At 43.0% G+C, this 21,868-nt stretch overlaps 1 protein-coding gene across 3 annotated transcripts; it reads right to left on the bottom strand.

Moving 5' to 3' along the window:
- Positions 1–923: 923 nt before the first annotated feature.
- Positions 924–21,818, bottom strand: dnm3b (dynamin 3b). 3 transcript variants are annotated; one of them, XM_044027238.1, is made up of 21 exons: positions 21,531–21,804; positions 20,693–21,084; positions 18,143–18,216; positions 17,842–17,991; positions 16,730–16,933; positions 14,703–14,801; positions 14,398–14,558; positions 13,926–14,068; positions 13,669–13,804; positions 13,071–13,138; positions 12,243–12,381; positions 11,576–11,662; positions 10,382–10,452; positions 10,184–10,238; positions 8,556–8,669; positions 4,884–4,993; positions 4,289–4,403; positions 3,871–4,035; positions 3,480–3,715; positions 2,927–3,100; positions 924–2,602 (listed from the first exon to the last, which is right to left on the bottom strand). In XM_044027238.1, exons 2-21 carry the CDS (start codon positions 20,851–20,853, stop codon positions 2,560–2,562), a joined length of 2,505 nt encoding a protein of 834 aa, XP_043883173.1. In that variant the 5' UTR covers positions 20,854–21,084; positions 21,531–21,804; the 3' UTR covers positions 924–2,559. The 3 variants fall into 3 exon arrangements, with proteins under 3 accessions (XP_043883173.1, XP_043883174.1, XP_043883175.1); XM_044027239.1 differs by lacking the exon at positions 21,531–21,804 and having other exon boundaries at positions 17,838–17,991; positions 20,693–20,943; XM_044027240.1 differs by lacking the exons at positions 924–2,602; positions 2,927–3,100; positions 3,480–3,715; ... (1 more) ...; positions 4,289–4,403; positions 4,884–4,993 and adding an exon at positions 5,954–6,223 and having other exon boundaries at positions 21,531–21,818.
- Between the last annotated feature and the right edge of the window lie 50 nt (positions 21,819–21,868).

Raw genomic sequence — 21,868 nt, 5'->3', positions numbered from 1 at the left:
AACAAAGAAGACGTTCTCCATCCTTTTATCTTTTTATCTGGTGTTTTATATTTTTTGTATTCTTTTTATTCGCTTTGATTATTTTATCTTTTTGCTTTTGTCACAACTATAAAAATGTACATTAGTGAGAAGGTAAGTTGATCATGAGAAAGTATCCAATTATTATTATGGGATAATACGTTCTAATTATGAGATACTTTCTCATATGTTCAAGTGTCCATACTGGTTTTCTGATTGTCGTGAAATTCAGTTTTAAAGTTGTTGAATAAACAAATCTCTTCTTTTTGTTGTTATTATTATCATCATCATCATCACTTTAATCAAAAAATCTGTCAAATTAAATAAATAAAAATAATCGGACCTGTAGAAAAGAGAGCTTCAATTGCACATATTTTACAGAAAAGGTATATTATTGCAAAATGTGGGCAGTGATGTATGCGTCAGTGTCTGGTTGTAAATGCATTTATACATGTGAACACTAGAGGGAGCGCTCTACTCGACTGTGCAACACCAGTCAGATCATGTTCTGAAATGCCACCTGTTTTATTTATAGTTTATATTAAAAATATGTCAAAATGACAGATAGATAGCAGTACTGATGCCTGATGGTTCAGATTGTGCCTGTAATACAGAATCATGCAACCCAGAATTCATGAACATGAAATATTTAGTGCCATCTACAGGCTAAAAAAAACCCCTTTATTTATTCTGAATAAATATTGCATTATCATCATGGATATAGACAGTGTTTGGATTCAATATCTCATCTGTGGTGTTTAATAATAAGCTGCTAAAAGCAGCAATAATACCACACACAGTAGAATTAGCAAATTAGGCTATCACAGGATTTGACAGTTGACATTTGTCCAGGACTATTATGACTCAAGGAGCTTTAACCAAGAAGAAATGCTTTGCACAAAATATGACATTATGAGGAAGAAGTTTATTGGGGAGTGATACAGAGACACATAAAATAACAACTGATGCAATTCCCCAGTTAAACCTGATGCCCTCTGCTAAATAATACCATCTTATTACACCTGGAACCATGTCATTGTTAGTCTTAAGCATTATTTTCTTCAAATTCACAATTCTCTTTCTACATTTAGCTTTGGCAATACAGAATTGTAATTCATGCCAGTAAGGCAGTCTAAAGAGAGAAGAGAGCATTGAGTGAATAGAGACGGAGAACGATTAAAGCGCTAGGATCTTTGATTAGGTCTTTATAGTCCACAGGTACAGTATCTCCTTATCGTCTATATACATCAGAACACGGTTTGGGCCCACGTACACAATAACAACCTGACAGAGAAGCACTTGAACAATGATGACACCACCTTACGCTCTGATGCATATGCTGACTGACTGTCTGGCTTTTGGTGGAGGGAAATGAGAAGAGTCGAGGAAAGAGAAAGACTGGTAGTTTGTGATGGACATGGAGTTGAGTGTGTTTCAGACCTGAGAAAGGCTAAATGGAAACATATAACGCATGTTCATCTGTGGATAGTGTTTGGTGTTTTGCCACATTAAGTCATAAGCGTGTGTGTGTGTGTGTGTGTGTGTCTTTTTAAAGTGGCAAGTTCCATCTCAGCAGTCAGCATCCAGATCGGAGCATAAGGCTGCATGGGTTTTTAAGTTGACCACTGATACAACACAGGTGGACACCTATGACGAGGTTAAATGATGTGTTATTGTGGCTAATGTTTCCATATAGAGAATACTAAAGGGGCTCCTCAGCCTTGCTAAGTGTGTATGGCTGCTACTACAACACAGGAACAACTCACAAAAGTCCAACATTAAATTTACCCCCGGGGGTTTTTATGATTCATCGTTAACAGCTTTGAACATGAAAACAAATATAAGTGAAACGCCAACAAACGTGCAGACAGACGGCACATGCACACACGTGTCCTCGCACACTCTGACACACGGACACAACATTACTCACACTCAAACACGCACATACACACACACCAATTAACACCTAATGTGTGTGTGTAGGGGGCGGGGTTATTATACAATAAATAAATACAATACTAAATGAAATTCAGCCTACATATAGGCAAATTAGTCCCTCCCTGAATACACACACACACACACACACACACACACACACACACTCTAAATCCACACACACTCCCATGCAAAAAAGCAGCTTATGTGCCATGCTGCATTTTGGAATGAGTAGGGCAGTACGACTGCTGAGCGTTTTTTATGTAGAAGCAGCAAGTGGTGGTGGTGGTGGAGGAGGAGGTGCTGAGGGGGTCTGTGGGGGTGAAGCGGTCCCAGGGACTGATGGGTAGTGGATCTGCGAAGCAAACCTGGACCACAAGCGAGCAACAAGCGCACAGATACATACACCACAAGACAAGTACCATACTGTACATAGATATATGGACATCTTCACCTGGCAGGAAATTGAGGGTCAAAAGGGGTCAAAGACTTCAGTGTCTGCACTAAGAAGACAACAAGGTCAGCAGAGCCATGGCTAAGAGAGTAGGGATGGAGTGAATAAAGGAGGGAGGGAGAGAGGGAAGGTGAGGAATCCTCTTTGGATGATTATGGCGGGGCTTGTCGTGTGGGAGAAGGAGGAGGCCGCCGGCTGTGAAAGTAAAAATTGGAATTAGAAATTGGAGAAGAGTATTTTGCACAACAAATACATTATTCCACATCAAAACAAACCAGACTGACCAGACCACTTTGAGGCCCCTGATCAAGACTCTATAGACTACGGAGAAATTAGTCTACTACAATGATTTGTACTAGGTTAAAGGTCTCAATCGTTGGATTCTGGTCTCCTTCAACAGAACACGATTTCTGTTTTGTAAATGATGTTCCTATTGATTGACAGATGGTATCATCCAATAGGTGCTTGGTTGCAGGTGATGTCTATGTCACATGTCAGGCATGTCAGGGCTGTATTTACCTGGGGATGCTAGGAGGGGCCCTGTTTGGACGGCTGGGAGCCTGTGGGCTGTCAGCAGTGTTATTGAACGGCCCAAGTGGTCCTGGGCGATTTGGTGGTGGTGGGGCCCCTCGGGGAGCCGGGCGCTGGCCTGAAGACATCCTCCTAGGGGCAGTGGGACTGGGTGGAGGAGACCTGTGAAGGTAACAAGATATAGTGCAAAAATAATGTTTAAAAGTGTTGTGTGTGAATACAAACCAATGTCTTACATTCAAACCATTGTCAAATGATTTCACACAGGAAGTGATTCAGGCGCTAGTAAAGTGATGATGATGATGATGATGACGAAGCAATGGCTGCAAGTGGCTTGAAAACAAATAGGTCCTTCTTGGAAGTATTATTTGTAGGTCAAAATATTACATTGTGTTGCTTTAATTCATAGTGTCCGGCATTATGGTGCCGACCTGAAACCATAGCACCAGCCGATGCAGACCATCAGAATGATCTTGGAGACATAATTTGAAGGTCGGCCACTTAAATAGTTACAATAGTAAGTTATTCTTAAACACTTTACCTGCGACCACCGGTGGATCCTGCCACCCAAGATGTGTCAACAGGCGGAGGCACGGGAACAGTGATAGTGGAGGTGGAGATGTCACCAATGATGGCCAACGCCTCCTTCAGAGCTTGGTGGGTCCTCAACACCTCATCCCTCCTCTGGGCCTGCTCCTGGGACTCGTCCATCAGGGCATTTTGGTCACCTGCAGAGTACAGCTGGGCCAATAGCTCTGCATTGATAAACTCCTTCACCTAGTGGCATGAAGTAGAAGTGCGGGATGATGACTCATAATTGTAAAAAGCATTCTCATACCATTATACTCTCATTCATATAGATGAAGTACCCTAACTTGAAGAAAATCAAAAACAAGCAAAGTTGTCTGAAATCTGCTGTAACATGTTCTTACATTGTTGATCATGAGATGCATAATGGTCTTGGGCATGAGGTCCCGGATGCACTTGTTGACAATAGCCATGTAGGAGTCCACCAGGTTACGAATGGTTTCCACTTTACGTTCAAGTTGTGGATCCATGGAGAAGTTATCTGAAGTGGTGGTGGTCTCACTCTCAACCTGTGACGGCAGAAAAGAGAAATACTTTCATTCTACAAGGAACGATAAAATCAAGGCAAAATCAATGCGGGTTCTTGGATTCATGGGTGTAAGAATTTTATTTGAATAAAGGGAGATTTAAATGTTAAACTGTGTTTTTTGGCCTTGTTTTATAAAATATCGAAGACATGAATTTATCAGAAAAACTAGATGACTTGTGATTTCCTTGTGATTGTAAAAGATTGTCATTTCTGGACTCCGGAAATCCACTAACCGTGGCAATCTTCTCAGGATAGACTCCAGCCCGAAGGAGAGAAGATTTCCAGCTGTCCACATCATCCTGAGAGTCACAGGCCAACTCCAGGGTGCGATTGTCCTTGTACACATTCCTACAAATCATGACACAGGCGAACTTAAGTGGAGGCCATGATAGAGCATGACATGTGCAACAATGTGACGAGGTCCATATCAAACACAGTTGTTCAACAAAAGAAATAAACTCTCATATCTGGAAGAAAGAACGGGGGTCAGTAATTCCTTCCACGTGAGATATTTTGTTATTCGAGAAACTCCGTTTGTTAATGACGCAATGCAGTAATTCACTTTACGGTGTCTGGTGTTTGAAATCACATTTTGCCGTTAACTTCACAAACTAAGCTACAGATCTGTAGGAAATGCTTCCAGTTCGTTCTGGCCAACATTCTTGCGTAGCATATGAAACCTTTCAGCCAGAACTGCTCATGCACGCAGACCTCGAACCCCCTAATTCTATTACTGAAGTAAAAGTTTTGTTTTATTTGCAGCCACATGAGTTTCACATTTAACGATTACAAACGCGCATTGAAAAAGTTTAGGGCCCTGCAGCTGACCTCGACTCCGTGTTGAAAATGCAGAATATGTGCTTGCTGGACATGAAGCTCTTCTCCACATCGCGGACCTTCAGGTTGTCCAGGGGGAGCATGTATTTCTTTTCCTTCTCCTAGGAAAAGGGGGGGGGGGAACCAGAAGATATGGATTGTGAGCCCTCACATGACTTATACAGTTCTCATCATTTATTGTTTTGTCTTGCAGTGTCGGCAGGAGAAAGGTGAAATCAGGATTTTAGAGAGAGGGAGAGAGAGAGAGAGAGAGGGTAAGCAGAGTAGGGGGGTGACAGGAGGGAGGAGGAATGGGGGAGAAATGGGAGTGGGAGTGGGGGGACATGGGTGGGGGGAGAGAGAAACAGAGGAAGAAAAAGGGAGAAGGAAAGCACATGTGGAAGTCATTACAGTGTGGGTCAAGACACAGTCTTGATGGTGTGTGTTTTGCCGGGAGAGCTGGAAGCTTAAAGCCGAGGAAACGCTCTGGATGTTGTAACGACAGGGAAAGGCCAGATAAATGAAAGCACTGGGGGTCGAAATGATGCACCGCTCAAATACAATCTTTATCATCTTAAGTTCAGGCTCTGACAGATTCAACGAGGGTCTGCGACGGATGCTCAGCTTCAAGAAACTCTGTCTTACAGTCCATTCTAGCCTGCATCTTTCTTAACTATCTCTTTCATTTTTCTTTTATCCCTCCCCCTCTATATTTTTTCAATATTTTTTCTTTCCATTCCAGAGGGGCCCACTTCCTGCCTGATTTTTTTGAAGGGGGGGGGGAGTGAGAGAGAGAGATTAAATGACAGCCTGGCGTTAAAACTCAACATCTGGTAGTGCTTAGCAGCACACAGAGAACCAGGGAAGGAGGGAGAAGTTAAAGAGACGACGGGTGGAGGAGGAGGAGGAGGAGGGACCAAGAAATAGTAACGCAAAAGTGGATTTGCAACAGATTTGCTGGAGAAAGCCCACATCGTGGGTGATGGTCTTGAAAGTGGGGGTATATAGTTGCAGATAAGAAATAAAAGCAGATGAGGGAGAAGAAGAAGAAGAAGACAAGACAACAACACTTCTGCACACCCTTCAATGTTGTATGTATTCCCCAAGGGGTCACTGCAGCCCATATATGGTCACACAGGTCCCCTCCTTCTTCCTCTCTCTTCTTCTGCCTTCCTCACTCACTCACTACCCCCTCCATCTCTCTCTCTTTCCCTCTTTTTTGTAATATCCCCTCCCTGAACGTGCAGCCAGTCTGTCCCAGTCGTCTGAGCGAATATGCCACGTCAAGGCTGGATACTCTTCATGGCCGGCATGACCAAAATGGACCGCGAGGGGACCCAGAGCTCCAACATCTACCAAAACAAATAAACAAGCCAAGAAAGGTGCACCAATAAGATGGGGAAACCAGCAGACACGGATGAGGCGATTCGCAAAAATTTCGAGGGGTTTTTCGATTTTCCTTGGTGCCAAAATGGAGAGGTGCGAAGGGAGGGCACAGACGACAGAGGCGCGAGCATCTGGAATGGCAGAAAACAGCACACAAGGCCTGATTCTTAACTCCGGCTCCGTCCACCCAGTGTTCAGACTACCTGTTCATTGTCATACTGGTGTACAGTAGTCTGCACATTGGTTAGACTGGGCATGGACCCTCTTCTGTCAGCCTGTCTCTCTATGTCTCTCTCTCTGTCTCTCTGTTGGCATTTCAGGTCTCCAAGATGTATTGTCTGTTTCTTCCTGCTCGCCCGCTGCTTTTTAAATCTGTATTTCATCTGTATTTATGTGTATTTTTATCCTAAGTACATTCTAACCCTCACTACGTCCTTTTAACTTCTTTTTGTAATAAACATGTATCACACCTATTCAACACTAACTGCCGATTTGACATGTTGCTGTGAAAAACCACCGCCTGGAGATTTTAATTTGGAGCCGGGATGGTAAAAGATTTAGGCAAAAACTCACCAAATAGCGAGCTCACATAATTTATGGCATGAATGAGTGAGTGTGCAGGCTGCTAGCCTGGTGCTCTGATGAAGATGTGGTCCACGGGAAGGGGGGAGGAGCGAATGTGGCTGCAATGCATCAAACACGGGCCAAAAGAACCAAGGGCCAATCAATCAAACAGAGTTTGAAAATGCAGTCAGACACCTCCAGTGAAGTTATTTCAGTGGGTGGCCAAGAAGGACTTGGAAGCCTTAGGGCAGAGGACACTGATGTTTACAAAATTGCTGTGGTGTAAAATAACTGCATAAAGATGGAAGGAAACAAACAAACACCAGGGAAGTCCAGGGAAACAAAGAAGTGATGTGGAAGTATCATGCGTTACATTTGAACATGTCAATGAGTGACAATTCATCTATCTATCAGTTCTTGTGTTGTTGGTTTGTGGTAACGGAAACTGAGAGGACATTAAACTATTTGCACCACTGCATGTGGGACATTACACATCTAAACAGTGACCTCATGCCATGCAGGTTTATCTGGTGATGAAGTTAGAGGTTGGAAAGGCAGATTGAATGGTGGGGATTGGGGGTATACTGATATTTAATAGAGGGGTATTTTGCCACCCGAAACACTGGAGGCCAATGTTTGGATTTAAAAACTTGTGATTTAGCTGCCAAGAATGTGAGCCGTTCCAAAGTAACTGCTAACCACACCAAGAGAGGGAGGAGGGTGTGCGAATGTGCATGTGCAGCAGCGTGTGTGCATGTGCATGAGTGTGTGACTAGAAAGTTCACGGAGTGTAAAACAGAAATATACAAGGCAAAGCCTCGCGGAGTCTATAATTTCCTACATTACCACACTAAGGTATCAAATGACAATCTGTAGGCCCGGCGCTTTGCGGCCCATGTGCTATGTGAGGACTGAGTGTGCTTTCATATATTTTGGGTGTCTGTGAGTGAACATTTGGTCGGGATTGGGAGCGTTCCAAATTTACTAAGAAGAAGCAAATGTTTAAACTCCCAACGGGAATTAGGTGGGGGGGGGAGAAAGAGGAGGAGAAGACGAGAAACTGCATGACAAAAGGAAAGATGAATGGAAATGACAGAACCACGGACACACTCGTCATGTATAGTAATTACAGTAAACCGTTCCATCATGGAGATGATGATGCACTATTCAGCGCAGACTGTAAGCTGGCTTTCAACTGACCTAAATGCAACCATACATTGAAATCTATTTGATAATCAAAACCAATCCTTTTCTTTCTGTTTGTTATCCTAAAACATTCTCTCTCCTCCATGTATTTCCCTCTGAGTTTCAGAATGCCCGTTGCAGCGAACAGCACCAACCAGCTGACTGAGCGGCAGTGTGTCTGCCTATCTACACTTGCTGTGCAGAATATCCTCCAACCTGTACAGCAGGCACAGACAGGCAGATAGGCGTCAGCCCACCGAAAACACACCAGCAGTGCGGGACAGACGCTGCGTCCCACGACACATGAGCGGAGAAAGACCTGCAAAAGCAGTGTGTGTGCTGTTGTTGGTCTGTACCAGAATAAATAAAAGAAATCAACAATGAAATCTGTGTTGCTGCCGTTATTAATTAGAAGACTAAAGAAATAAACAAGAAACAAAGATATTTAAAAAAACCCAGGGTCCTGCTGAAAGGCAAACCTCTTTCACATTGCACATAAACATTTGATTATGCATTCTTTACCTAAATTATAAACATAAATGGACTCACTTCATCATCCTTGAACCAGGAGAGGGTCTCAGCAGTCAGCACAAACCAGTACTCCTTGGCTCCTCCCTTCATGATGCTGATGTTGTTGATCGTCAACCAGCCTTTACGTATGACCTAAAGGTAAGAGAAGGCCAGAGAGTCAGAGAGGGCTGACAGAAATGACAGAAAAAAGAAAGAAAAAGGACAAACCACACCAGAAAAGAATAAGGTCTTTACCTGTAAATAGCCTGTAAATTAAAGTAAAGGCTCACCCACCTCTAAAACAATAAATCTGTAGGTAAAACTGTCCCAAAATGAACTGTGCAGATCATCATCGCATGAGTCGTGATTAAAAAAGAAATGGGTGTGAAGGTCAGGTTAGGTGTGTGTCACTGTGTCTGTGTGAGTCACTCACAGCCGAGCATGTGACTGTGCGTCACCGAGCGACGGTCGGCGAGCGTGTTCACGGTGTCTCATGCAGAAACCGGCGTTAGCTTGTTAAGTGACCATCGTGTTAAGTGCTTCAAGTGCACACAAACATAAGCATGTGTGTGTGTGTGTCTTCTGTGTTAGGTGTATTAATCCCACAGGCCTGTGGGCACAGTGCCAAGTGATTATTAGGTTAGATTACTGTCAGTCTCGCACCGCCTAAGACTCACTAAGGAGGTTACCCAAATCATTACAGAGCCTTTCTGTCATGAGCACAAATGATTATTTTTCTTTGTCGATGGATCCGTGACAGGGTATTAAAAGGAATTTATACTTTTAACTGCATTGGTTTTAAAGATAATGAGACAGTTTAGCTGCCAAACCAGGGAAATGTTTCATTTGAATTTGTCTTCTTGGCAACCCCTTGTAGTAAGCAGGCCTTGGTGGGTGGAATGGGTGTTAGAGAGTATAAACGTTTAGAGGGTAAAATCTTACAATCAGGCCTGATGCAGGAGGAGAAGAGGCCTGCAACGGGAAGGAATGTGGGAGTTTTAGACACCCTACACAACTTAAAAAAAAGGATTCTAATGCTTTTCTGGAGGAAAATGTCGCTGCCCAGCAGTTGCCTACACACCCAATTTGTCATTCTTGATCTGTCATAGTGGGAAAGCAAGAAAATGACCAGCTCGTCACACAGCGGTGCTGGAGAGCACCACACAATGGGCAGAAGTGTTACTGCAGGCACAAAATGACATTGCAAAACCAGAACCCACAATGAGCAATACTCACCAACAAACACCCATAAGAGGGCAGCTGGGATTCTCACTAAGGAATGGGGATGAAATGCAAAGTGGCACCTTGATGACACAGGAGGGGTTCAAACAAAGGGAAACGTCTCAACAACAACACCCAGCGATGAAACCAAAAGTGATCTTTTTAAAAACGGTAAAATCATAAAATCAACAAAGCAAACAAGCCACTGTACACAACAGGTGCATGCTGATAGAGCATGCATGGTTGAAATTGAAATTAACAACAGTCAAATCTGAAATTAAAAAAAGAGCGACTATAAACATACAATGTGCAATGCGACAGACAAACTCAAATGTAGAAAAGAGTCCTCTGCAGCAGCCACCCTGTTGCTGTGTGGCTGTGCAGCTCCTCTGACCTTGTGCTATACTATTTGTGCGTGACACACAAGACGTGAAAAAAACGTTCACCTGATTTCCTGCCGAACTCTGGCTCTTATTTGTCTGACTGCTCCTCTGCTGCGCACTGTCAACAAAGGAGAGATGGGAGTATGACGAGGTTAGCAGAGGAAGGGGTGTTTGAAGAAAGTCTCTCAAAACCTCCTCTCTCTACTCGCCCTGACATGTTCAACAATAAAATGTTCAATCTTAATAGATGAAAGGCTTTACTTAGCAAAGCCGATGAAGTCCTCATGGTTCGTGTTGACGTATGAAAGCTGGACATCGATTAACAGCAGGATCTGAAACGACACACACATCCTGTATGACGATACATGTGATGCCATCGAAAATCAGGAAAATCACGTACACTTTTGCACTTTTGTACCCGCAGATGACGATGACAGGGTTAATCTCTGTTCGTTAACTTGAGGTTGAGATTATTCACTGCGACCTTACCTCGGTCCAGCATATAAAACCAGTGTGTAAAAGCATTTTTACACGTTGTATGTCGTTAATCAGTTAAGAAATAAAATCTTCATTGGTGACCTTTAAAGGCACTGTTGCACAGCAAATACCTGCACAATGGGATGGGATGATAGCATCTTTTTTAAACTCGAGTATCTACCGATACTGATATTGGTCTGATACAGTCATTTTAGATCATTTATGAACCACATATTTGTCATTTAAAAGATATAATTCTCTAACTGTGTAACAAATATTGTTCTCCCAAAATGAAGAAATAAACATGACTCAGCTAAAATGCTTTTCCTGAAGAATGATTATAGTCTGTACACAGTGAAGCATGCGATATACAGTATAGGATTTTTTGATTGTATCAGATTTGACATTTTTATCTGTCCAATATCTGATCCATAACTTGTGCACAGAGCTCAAAGAAGTAGCCAGTGCTATAGACGCATTTATTTTATGTGCATTTAGCAAAATTGCGAGGTCAGATGGAGGACTGATCAGAGCCACTGCGACCTGACCGGGAAACGAACCCAGCACCTTCTTGCTGTGTGGCAACAATGCTAACCACACATCACCGTGCAGCCTCTAAATCACTGCCAAGCCAGCATCAGCTATTGTCTCAGAAGCTTTTTACAAATATCAAATGAATACTTTAAATGTGTAGCCTATATTGTACATACACCTTATTTGGATACATTTGCAATAGTTTGCTTGTATGCATGTATCCCTAGAGATCGCACATGTTCAACAATATTGTGGAACTGGATCAGTGTCCATGTCTCCACCAAGACATAAACATTTCTTTCTTAGGCCATAACCTGCATCCCCAGGAACCCTTCATCCTTTGGTGTGTGAGGTATGTCGGCTCAAACAAGCAGCAAAACAGATCAACGTAGCCAGAAAAACAACCTCCTTGGCAGAGGTAGTAATAAACAAATGGAGTGTTACCTGGTCCTTGGCCCGGCTCTCTCTGTCTCGGATATGAGAGGTAACGATTCTCTCGGTTTCCTCTCGCAGCCTTGGAAAACAGTCCAGCTGAAAACACATTCAAAAATGTCAGTCAGTCATCATCTACCGCTTTATCCTCAACCAGAGGGTCGCGGGGGGTGCTGTGCCAATCTCAGTTACATCGGGCGATAGGCGGGGTACACCCTGGACAGTTCGCCAGTCCATCGCAGGGCCACACAGATAGAGACAAACAACCATTCACTCTCACGCTCACTCCTATGGTCAATTTAGAGTGTCCAATTTACCTAATCTCCACATTGCATGTTTTTGGACTGTGGGAGGAAGCCGGAGAACTCGGAGAGAACCCACGCACACACGGGGAGAACATGCAAACTCCATGCAGAAAGGCCCTTGTTCCAACCGGGACTCGAACCCGGGTCTTCTCGCTGCAAGGCGAGAGTGCTAACCACTACACCACCGTGTGACCCATTCAAAAATGTGAAAAACACAAAAAAAATCTAATTCAGAATGAAACAGAAAACAGTTCTTTAATAGTTGAAACTTTAATTCCCCCCATTAATTCATCTATTACAGCCCCCACATTTGATCTCCTCTTCGTCCTCCTTCCCTTCAAAACGTCCCCATTACCACAGACCACATGACCCACCTTGTTGGAGCACTGGCGCACAGTGTTAATCAGCTCTTGGATGACCATGTCCACACACTTGATGCAGGGCTCCTTCAGCTTAATGATCTGCTTCTTCACGATGGCCTCAAATGCCATGTCGGGGGTGAAAAGTCCAGTCCTGAATTCCACCACGAGAAGAGAAGAGATAATTAAAACAAAACAAAAAAAAACAAAAAGCAGCACTCACATGTTATTTGCTGTTCAAGCAAATAGCCTTTTGGCTGTTGTTCCAAAAATACCCCCCCCGCTTTTGATGTGTGTTTTTGGTTCTGCGACGTGGTCGACATAGTACATGAACCATTACCAGCGCTTTTACTGATGTGATAAAATGGCAATTATAGACCTGCAGTTGTTTTTGGAGGGTTTTCAGGCTAAAATGTGGTTTTCTTTAAATGTCAGCTACTCTCTTGAACTTGGGTGGCAATTTTTTTGGTTCCCCTGGCTAACCACTGCTGAATCAATATAGAAACACAGAGAGAGAGAGACAGGACTAGTTCTTAAAAAAGGCAGGATCGAGGACATGCTCCTCCCTTATTCATAAACTCCAATCCAAACCAAACCATGTATATTTAGTTTGTTGACTAACCAGATTCTGTATTTTTATTTAGTTTTTTGCTGTGATGTTCACCATAGCATTTGGAAATCTCTTTCTCTTTAATGACAGAGAGAAAGTTCAGTGTGGTGGAGCTGATAAATCAAATACTGTATGTGGTTTTTTTGACAGTTAAGGAAAAAGGAGACGAATGGTCACTTTTAAAAGGAAGAGGCCACATGTGGGACTTTCTAGCCTTGCAGACAAATTCCTACCTGATACCATGGATGTTCTTGATAGCGTAACTGATCTCGCGCCGCATCTCCTTCTCATCACACTCCATCTGAGAGGGAGAAACACAGTAAAAGATGAGAAACTGCGTGACAGAGAGCACAGCAAAATACACTCGGAGAGATTATAAGAGTGGAAACAAATAATAGTGTGAAAAGCTGTATCTGTTCCTCTGGGTTTAAAGAAACACTAAGTCATTTCAAGTCCATTGTGACATTTATGAGGAGTTTCAAAAAGTGCGGAGAAAGCAATGGAGCACATTTGGCAACGTATTCAGCCATCATGATACAATATTTATGTAAGTTATTTATGGTTGGATTTTTTGTCTAACTCTTGACACAAGACAAGTGAGGTCATAACCACTTTTGGCGAATTTGGGAGTCTTGGCAACCTTAGTGGAGGTTAAATATATCAGTTTTAAAACAAGACGTGGTGAGTTTTCGGTAGATAACTGGTACATTTGAATTATGCATTTACATAAATTGTCATGTTGGGAAATATATACGGAGTGCACTGAGTAATTGACTAATGTCCACTCTAATTATTTTGTCTTTTTTGTCCAAGTTATGTACAACGGTTCACCTTGACCAGTTCAAAGGGGAAACGCTCGTGGAAGATGCGGTTGATTTTGGCTCCACCGGACAGTTCCACTGTGTCCACCTGGTCCCCTGAACCCTCAATCCTCTTCTCAAAGTCCACAGAGAATTGCTGCACCATCCTGATACACAACAACAATGAAATCAATCGGGTAAATAATACTGGGAGGATGGAAGTAAAGGCCAAAATGAATGTAAATTTTGTTGTGGGGGTGGGGGGGGGGCGGTGTCTAAGGCACTGACTGCAACAGCTGCTTGGTTTTGCGAGACGGGTCATCAGGTCGGTATCCCCGGTATTCCTCAGCTTCCTTGTCCAAAGCCAACAGCTGGGATTGCAGCTTGCTGCGGAAAGCTGGCAGCGTGTCCCGGATGTGGTTGGTCAGTTCCTATGGAGCCACAAAATCAGCAAAATGAAACAAATTATACAAGGCAATCAATAATGTAGTGGGATTATTTTTGCTGTATCGTCCTTGATTATATTTTCCTGTAAACGCAGAAGGCGGCGTCATCACTCAGACCGTCAACAATGCAGAGTCGGCGTTAGATTATTAGAAGCTGAGCGCGAGAGAGCGACTACAATTTCCACCTACTGACAGTCTTGTATCGCCCACACTGATGTGCAGTAAAATGGAAGCAAAAGAGAGAAGTAGGCCGCTCTCTTATTAATTATGTAAAGTGCACTGTGGGAGAGCAGAGGGAATAAATCTAAGGTCACCTGGTTGAGGACTCTCTGCAGACGTGGGGTACCCATTTTATCAGCCATGTGTCTGTAAGACGGGTGGGATAAAAAGAACTTCCTCTCCGCATCCAACGCCGCCTTGATGTCTTTCCTCCCATCGATGTCCTTCTGACTGCGATTCACCACTCCGATATAACCTGGGAAGGAACAAACATTTACTGGATTTACTGCGATGAAGAAAACAAGGGAGAGGGAGCGAAAGGTTGTAAGAGAAAGACAAAGGACTATAACCCGGTGACGTAGCGCCACAGTATGACACACACTCACACACACACACACACCTCTTCGCAGCGGCAGCAGCTTGTTTTCCAGCACATCTCGGGCGTCTGTACCTTCATCCATCAAATCCAGTTTGGTGATCACTCCTATAGTCCTCATTCCTACAAAGTCAACAAGTGAGGAAGGACACGGTGAAAAGCTTTTTGGAGGCACTGTTAGGTACTTACTGCGTTCTTTATCTGAAAACCGACTCTGTCGAGCAATACTATCAGACCTGACTGAGGGCCTGACAGACCTGATACAGCTGCAGTGCAGGGGTGGGTGGGGACAAGGATCGTTTTCGGTCATATTCCAACCTGTTTGCACCTGTCTTCCTTTACTAGTGTGATGTTGCTTTCACCTCGGTCTGTCTTGACATAAATCACTTCCTGTGTGCAGCTCTACTCAGAATGGTTTGAATGTAACGGACCTTTTTTTTTAGGGGTGTCAAATTATCGCGTTAATTGCGTTTAGTTACAGACATATTAAGTTACAGTCATATTTAACGCGTTATGTTTTGTTAATTGCGTTAATCGCATTTTTAATCTCTAACTTTACTGTTTAATGTTTCTGTATGCAAGCAACATTAATAAAGGTAAAGTGATATGTCTTCTGTGTAAGAAGGAGTTTGCTTAAGTTTTAAGTTTTAGCCTACCACGTCAATGCAAAGCACCCAAGCACGAGTACAGCCAAATCTCGCGTTAGCAATTTAGCGAGCCATAGCCAAGCTCTTCGCTAAACTTAACTGGAGGAGAACAAGTCTGTGACCGACAGGCTATTTTATAGACCCTTTCGAGTGCTACGTCACAGAAAGTAGTAGTAGTACAAGTTAGTACAAGTAGAAATGGAACTAGGCTACTCGGCTTAGAATGTTTGTATACAATGAAAGGGTCTATATGGACCTGATGTTTTATTTCATTGTATTTTCTAATTATTTGGAGTTTGACAAAAGAACACAGCGGAATTTAAATGGCTGCATCTGTTCAAGTTTGTTCAAACAATAAATGACTTGGCCACTTTTTGTTATATATCAGTATTTAATTTAAATGAAAATACATCAAGTTAATTATTATTGCAATTTTAGGTGAAATTAAAAAACAGATTAGTTAGATTAATTCATTACAGATCATAATTAATCTCTCAATTTTAATCGCTTGACAGCACTATTTTATTTTTATTTTTTTTTCATTTTGTAAGAATTGTAAATTCAGTGTAAACTGGTTGGTTGGGTTCTGGACTGTTGATGATGTGTGATATAAAAAAGGGGGAGATATAAATGCCCTGTATATGAAAGGGTGGTCGCCAAGACTAGAATTTAGCAGACAAACCATCGCTATAATTCCACTATAATCCCAGAAACCATGTAGTACTCCCAAAATGTATTAAAACACCTTGACATTTGACTTTTGGGCCTTTCCCTGTCTCGATTACGATCTAATTCTGCTTCTGCCACATCATTTTAGTATTAAGTATCTTCAGCCTTTTCCATCCTTCCTCCAACATCATTCACATTGTCCTCCCTATAGCACAAGGTTACGTTGTCCTGGCTAATTCGTCCTTGTCTGCTGTTCTCATGTCCTCCTTTCTGCTGTTAAAGTCAAACGTTCCGCCATTAAATTAAGTAGATCCCCCCCCTCCATCATCCCACTCTCAGAATCTCCTCATCCTTAAATTCACTCTCCGGGTCTGTTTCCTTCAACCACTGCCAATTTTTTTTCATCTTATCTTTCCTTTCCTAACTTATCTTTTGATTCATGACGCTGCCACCCTCTATTTCCTCCTTCTCTGGGCTCTTTGTATCTAATAATAGTGTGACGCTCTCTCAGTCCCAGTGGGGAAATTCTGTTTCCACGTTCGGAGAGGTCAGCGCACAATGTCAGACACTAAGCACTATCCCTGCAGCTCACAGAGATTTGGTGTCTTATTGGCTGCAGCCCAAAAACCACAAGCCCTGATTTTTTTCTCTTTTTCTCTTTTCTCTTTATTTTTGTCTACTCCTCTTTACTATTCCCACCAACAGGACACATCACTCCCAGTATCGACTCCTTACCCTGGGGATCGACGTCTTTTGCCAGTTTCAGAGCGTCAGAATTGGCCAGGTCAGTGTTCGCCGGCGTGACGGCGAGGATCAAGCAGCTCTCTCTGGTGATGAATTGCATGATCATGTCCCGGATCTGCTGCTCGATGTCAACGGGCTGGTCTCCGACTGGCACCTTGGTGATCCCCGGTAGATCGATGAGAGTCAGGTTCAGTACTGCACAGAGCAAAGAAATGCAGTATAAGAACTGCCTGTACTTCTGTGACGTTTATGTGACCTATTGTTTGTTTTTTTTGTTTTTGTTTTTTTTTAAAAAGAGAGAGAGAGAGAGAGAGAGAGAGAGAGCTTGGACAAAAGAGAAATAATAAACTGATCTAACATATATTTCAGCCTGTCCAGAACTATGAGAACTCAGAAAGGACTGAGGGAGACTTGAATGGGAATCACAAGGGAACTAGAGAGCTCACTTTTAATTGAATATTCTTCATATATAATCTGCCTCATGAGTGGTTCTCAAACCTGGAACAGAAATACTAACCTTTTATTTTTAAATTATGAAGATTTAAGCGTCCATTATTTTAAGCGATGTGCGGCTGAATATTTCTATGCAGTCATCTGTAGCTCAACATTTCCATGAAAACACCTTTTAGAAATGTCAAATAGCTGCACACGCCGGTTTCAGACAATTCATGTCATCTATTTAATTCTGAACAACGTCAAATTAATTTGTCCATTAATTAAAAATCACCTTGAATTCAAAGGGCAACGTTCAATTTTACAGTAAAACAGATCTGTAGAGTGAGCCTTAATAACACGGAGCCTTTAGAATCCCTAAAGAATCCAGATGGCTAAAAGACAGCTTTGAAAAGAAGGTGAGCGTACAGCTACAGTGAAATTAGGAGAAAAATGTTTGATATATAATATTTAATTTCAGTTTTGCTTTGTCCATTTTAATGTCTTTGCCTTTTTTGTTTGTAAATAATCTGGGAAGATAATCTGATGCTCCACACCTGCTAATGGTGATCCTAATAAACAATGAACATCAACACAGTAACCATATCCTTTGTTTCCACTGACATGCTTTTTTGAAACATTCACACAAAGCAGGGTTCTTACTTACGCACCATGTGGGGAATAAACCCGCAGGTTGATGGGGACGGGAGATATGCCTTTGTTAGCTCCAGTGATGCGGTCCGTTTCCCCCTCGATCTCCTGGCGAACCTCGTCGAAGTCTGTGAACTTCTTCCCTTTGCAGTGGAGAAATTCTGCCCATTCTGAGAGGATGGAAATGTCAAAATGCATAAGTGATATTAAGCTACGGCTGTTGTCCATGTACAGTAAGAAGGTTTAAAAAAGAACAAGGGGGCGGCTGCATTTGATTGTGCATACCAGCATGCGTGGGTGTGTAAATGTGTGAGCACCAACCTGCAGTGGCACTGATAAGCTGCAGAACCAGAGGCCTGCGGGTGACAATACCAGATCCACGGGGTAGAAAGTCCCTGAGGAGAGACAGCGCCACAACACTTTATATCAAACCAAGGCCAATATAAACATTTATCAATAAGTGAAAGCCTGGATGTTGATGTGTTTTTTTTCTTTTCTTTGAACTCCTGTAGAGCAAATGTCTTATAGTAGCATTTTAACCTTCAGTGCCACATATCTGTTCTTTACTTTGTTTATTTATGTTTCGAGCAACTTTCACCGCACTACATTTCCTCTAACTATCTCTGTTACTCGTTACTACCAAATAAAATTAGAAGAAGAAGAAGAGTTGGTAATGGTCTGTATTTATACAGAGCTTTTCTTGTCTTGATGAGCTGCTATACACTAGAATTTTGCCATTCAACATGGGGTTCAGTGTGTTGCTCGAGGACACATGTAGACTAGCAGAGCCAGGAACTGAACCCACAACCTTCCACTTGAAAGGCAATTCGCCCTACCACTGAGCTACCATGGTTCAGTAGAGTAAAGGTCATATACTTTAAGACTTTTACTTAAGTAATATTATGCTTCAACTTCTACCAAAGTCATTTTCTGGTCAAATACTTGTACTTTTACTCAAGTTTCGCCTTTAAGGTACTTTATACAAGACTGAATAGGGGCCATTTTAAAGCACAGCATCAACTTCTGTAGCCTCCACCAGCTGCAGCTGCTGCTGTAGGAGAAAGTAGCCCAATCAACAACAACAAGTCAAAATGAAGAGAGATGTCTTTGACAGGGGGATGCTCGCCTTTAAAAAAAAACCCAAACAAAAATGGATGACTTCATTCATTTCCTCAAGCATTTCACACACGCTGACTCTGTGAGTGCGTCTGTGTGTGTCTACTTCAGACATCCATCAGTGTTACCTCCTGTGCCACAGGTCTGTTCAGAGAAAGAAACCATATTAAGACATATCGACCTTTGGGACGGCCTCAAGTGGGATGAGTTAAAAAAAAAAGAGAAAAAGACCAGCCCACTATTTGTCCCATTCAGCGCTGAGCCAGTGCAGGACAGATGGACCATGACTCAGCAATAATTTTTATATCAATGAGGGACGAACAGGACGAAACCAGTGCATCCATCTGGCGCGTTGCACACGTGTCAGAGCTGCACAGGAAATGCAAGGCAATGGCACAAGATTTAGAGTTTGATGTACTTGAATAAATGACATGTAATAGAGTATCAGTGGAGGTCAAATCTCCAACAAAAACATGGCGTCCTAAACTTTCCATTTTAACAGCAACAAGCATCTTTTCAAAGATTTCTCTTCCAGACCTTGAATTTACAACAACACTTCCACCAGTCAGTCCAAGCTTACTTGATATAAAAACAACACTAACGAAAGCATTAAGCTCATTCTTCTACAGGACAACAACGTACAGCTGTTCCACGGGTTAAGTAGTGCTTAGTGACTTCCTTCCTTTCCAAAAACATGTCAGAAAACTATGACGACCTTTGCAGAGGATATTATTCTTCTACGTTTGTATTGTAAGTGTGGCAGACACAAGATGATGGCCTCTAAAATGCAAGGCTTGTTCCAAGGCTGCAGATGTCATCTTTTATTTGTTAAAAAGCGATTATACACTTATACAAGCACAATAATGTGTACCACATTCATTTCCTGTCAATAAACTCACCTAAATACATCACACAAAGGACCTTAAATGAATGAATGAATGTGGATGTGGGCTTTGTTTTCTTCTGTTTGATACCAAAACACATGATGGTAAATGTCCCTAGATGTCAAATGAAACTCAGGGCATGCACACTACACTCATTCATGTGTGTTTTTCAGGTGTGGGAGCTAAGGCTTCTGCGTGGACTGTACACAACTCAACAAATAATCCATACATCGGCCTCCTGTTTTATATAAATCCACAATAACTCAGTACCAACACTCACTGCCCCGACTTACAACACACAACACAAGGCAGGACTCTGTCACATGGTGATCCATGTGACACAGTATTCTGTATCGAGTTATGTATTAGTTCTATGCACTGCAGTAGGAACCTGCTGTAAACCTGTCGTTTGAACCGAGTCAAGCCAGTTATACTGTAAACATTATGTTACTTTGACGCTTCTGCATTATAATAAAAATGATATGTGTGTGTGTGTGTTCTCCAACAAAGATAAATACAGATGATAAATAGTAAATAAATGCCTTTGAAAGGATGCTCAGTGGATTTGTAGGACTGTGCAGAAGCCTGACTGCTGACTGGGCTGAAATCCCCAAAGGTGCTGCTCTAACCTAAAAACCACATCCATTGTTAGTGTCCAGTGCTGTGAGCATATATAAATACACAGAACATGGTGGTTTGCAGCAGCAGCAGCAACAGCAACAACAGTTGTGGTGACTTAATGCTTCTGGGACAGACATAGTTTGAACTCTGTGCACAGTGATTGACACATAGGCCTCTTATGTCACCCTCAAGGTCAACGGGTGAAGGGATTATTATCCTATTTCTGAGCCGGGAGGGGAGTCAATTTTACCTGCCGACAAAGTTCTCCAGCACCGAGCTCTTCCCTGCGCTCTGGCCGCCGACCACCGCGATCTGCGGCAGGTCCAGGTTGCAGGCCTGACCGATGGAGCTGAAGGCATCCTGCAGCTTGTTGACCAGCGGGATCAGATCCTCCATGCCACGGTTTCCCATGGTGCCTTTGGACGGAGGGACTCGGGATCAGCGAATGGAGAGAGAAGAGTGGAGAGGAGGAGGAGGGGAGAAGATAGGAGGAGAGGAGGAGAGGAGAGGAGAGGAGGGTCTGTGTTTGTGTGTGTGTGTGTGTGTGCTGCTGCTATATTAGTCCAGGATACCGCGGTGCTTGTTGATGTAGTGAAGTCATCTAGCCGCGCATTGCCCCGAGCCAAGCGAGGGTCGGAGCGACTGTGGAAGGAGAGGGAGAGAGAGAGCGAGAGATGCAGAATAGAGAAATATCAACAGACAGCAACAGACAATTGCGCAGTTGCCACCACCATCACCCATCTCTCATTCTTCTCTCCCCCTCTCCCTCTCTTGCACAAAACACACACACACACACACACACACATATAGATAGAGAGAGAGAGAGAGAGGTCTATCTCAGCACGGAGCCTGTATGTAGTTTCAAGGGCATTTGGATAGCGGAGCTCCAAATGCTCCGGGTTGCTTCATCAAGGCTCAGTCAGGCAACATATTTAATGAATCCACAGTTTAATGGACGCAAAACAGCGCTCCACTCGCTGCAGGCGCGCAGATATACATACACACATACACACACACACACACATATAATGGACGTACAAACACGGTGTGACATAATCCCAGATTGAGGGACTGTGTTGCTGTCATACCCCGCCTCAGGATTCCCTCGGTGTGTTCAGTGGCCGACGCTCTCGGTCGCTGTCCGGTGCTGAAACGACGCGCAGATCAGCGACGAGCATCAAGAGCCTGGACGATTATACAAGCACCACCTGCTATGATGGCGGCGGTGGTGCATCAAATTCCTGTGCATCAATTGCGCGTGAGTGCGGGCTTCGTTACGCTCGACTGAAAGTCAGAACACTCTCTCATCTCCAACACAAATTCGCCTTTGACAGATTAATCATTTTCCTCTCTCTCTCTCTCGCTCTCTCTCTCTCTCCCTTCGCCTTTCCGCGGTGTAATTGCGAAGCTGCGCCTGGCTCCAACA

The sequence above is a fragment of the Solea senegalensis genome, linkage group LG1 (assembly GCF_019176455.1).
Source record: "Solea senegalensis isolate Sse05_10M linkage group LG1, IFAPA_SoseM_1, whole genome shotgun sequence".
Lineage (NCBI taxonomy): Eukaryota > Metazoa > Chordata > Actinopteri > Pleuronectiformes > Soleidae > Solea > Solea senegalensis.
Note: the sequence above shows the minus strand (reverse complement) of the source record. Positions and strands in the feature narration are given on the sequence as shown.

Coding starts and splice junctions, on each gene's coding strand:
- dnm3b (XM_044027238.1), bottom strand. CDS start 20,853: ATGGGAAACCGTGGCATGGAGGATCTGATCCCGCTGGTCAACAAGCTG. Junction 4,994..8,555: donor CCTGGTTCAAGGATGATGAA/GTGAGTCCATTT, acceptor CCCTTTTCCTAG/GAGAAGGAAAAGAAATACAT. Junction 3,101..3,479: donor GGATCCACCGGTGGTCGCAG/GTAAAGTGTTTA, acceptor TTACCTTCACAG/GTCTCCTCCACCCAGTCCCA.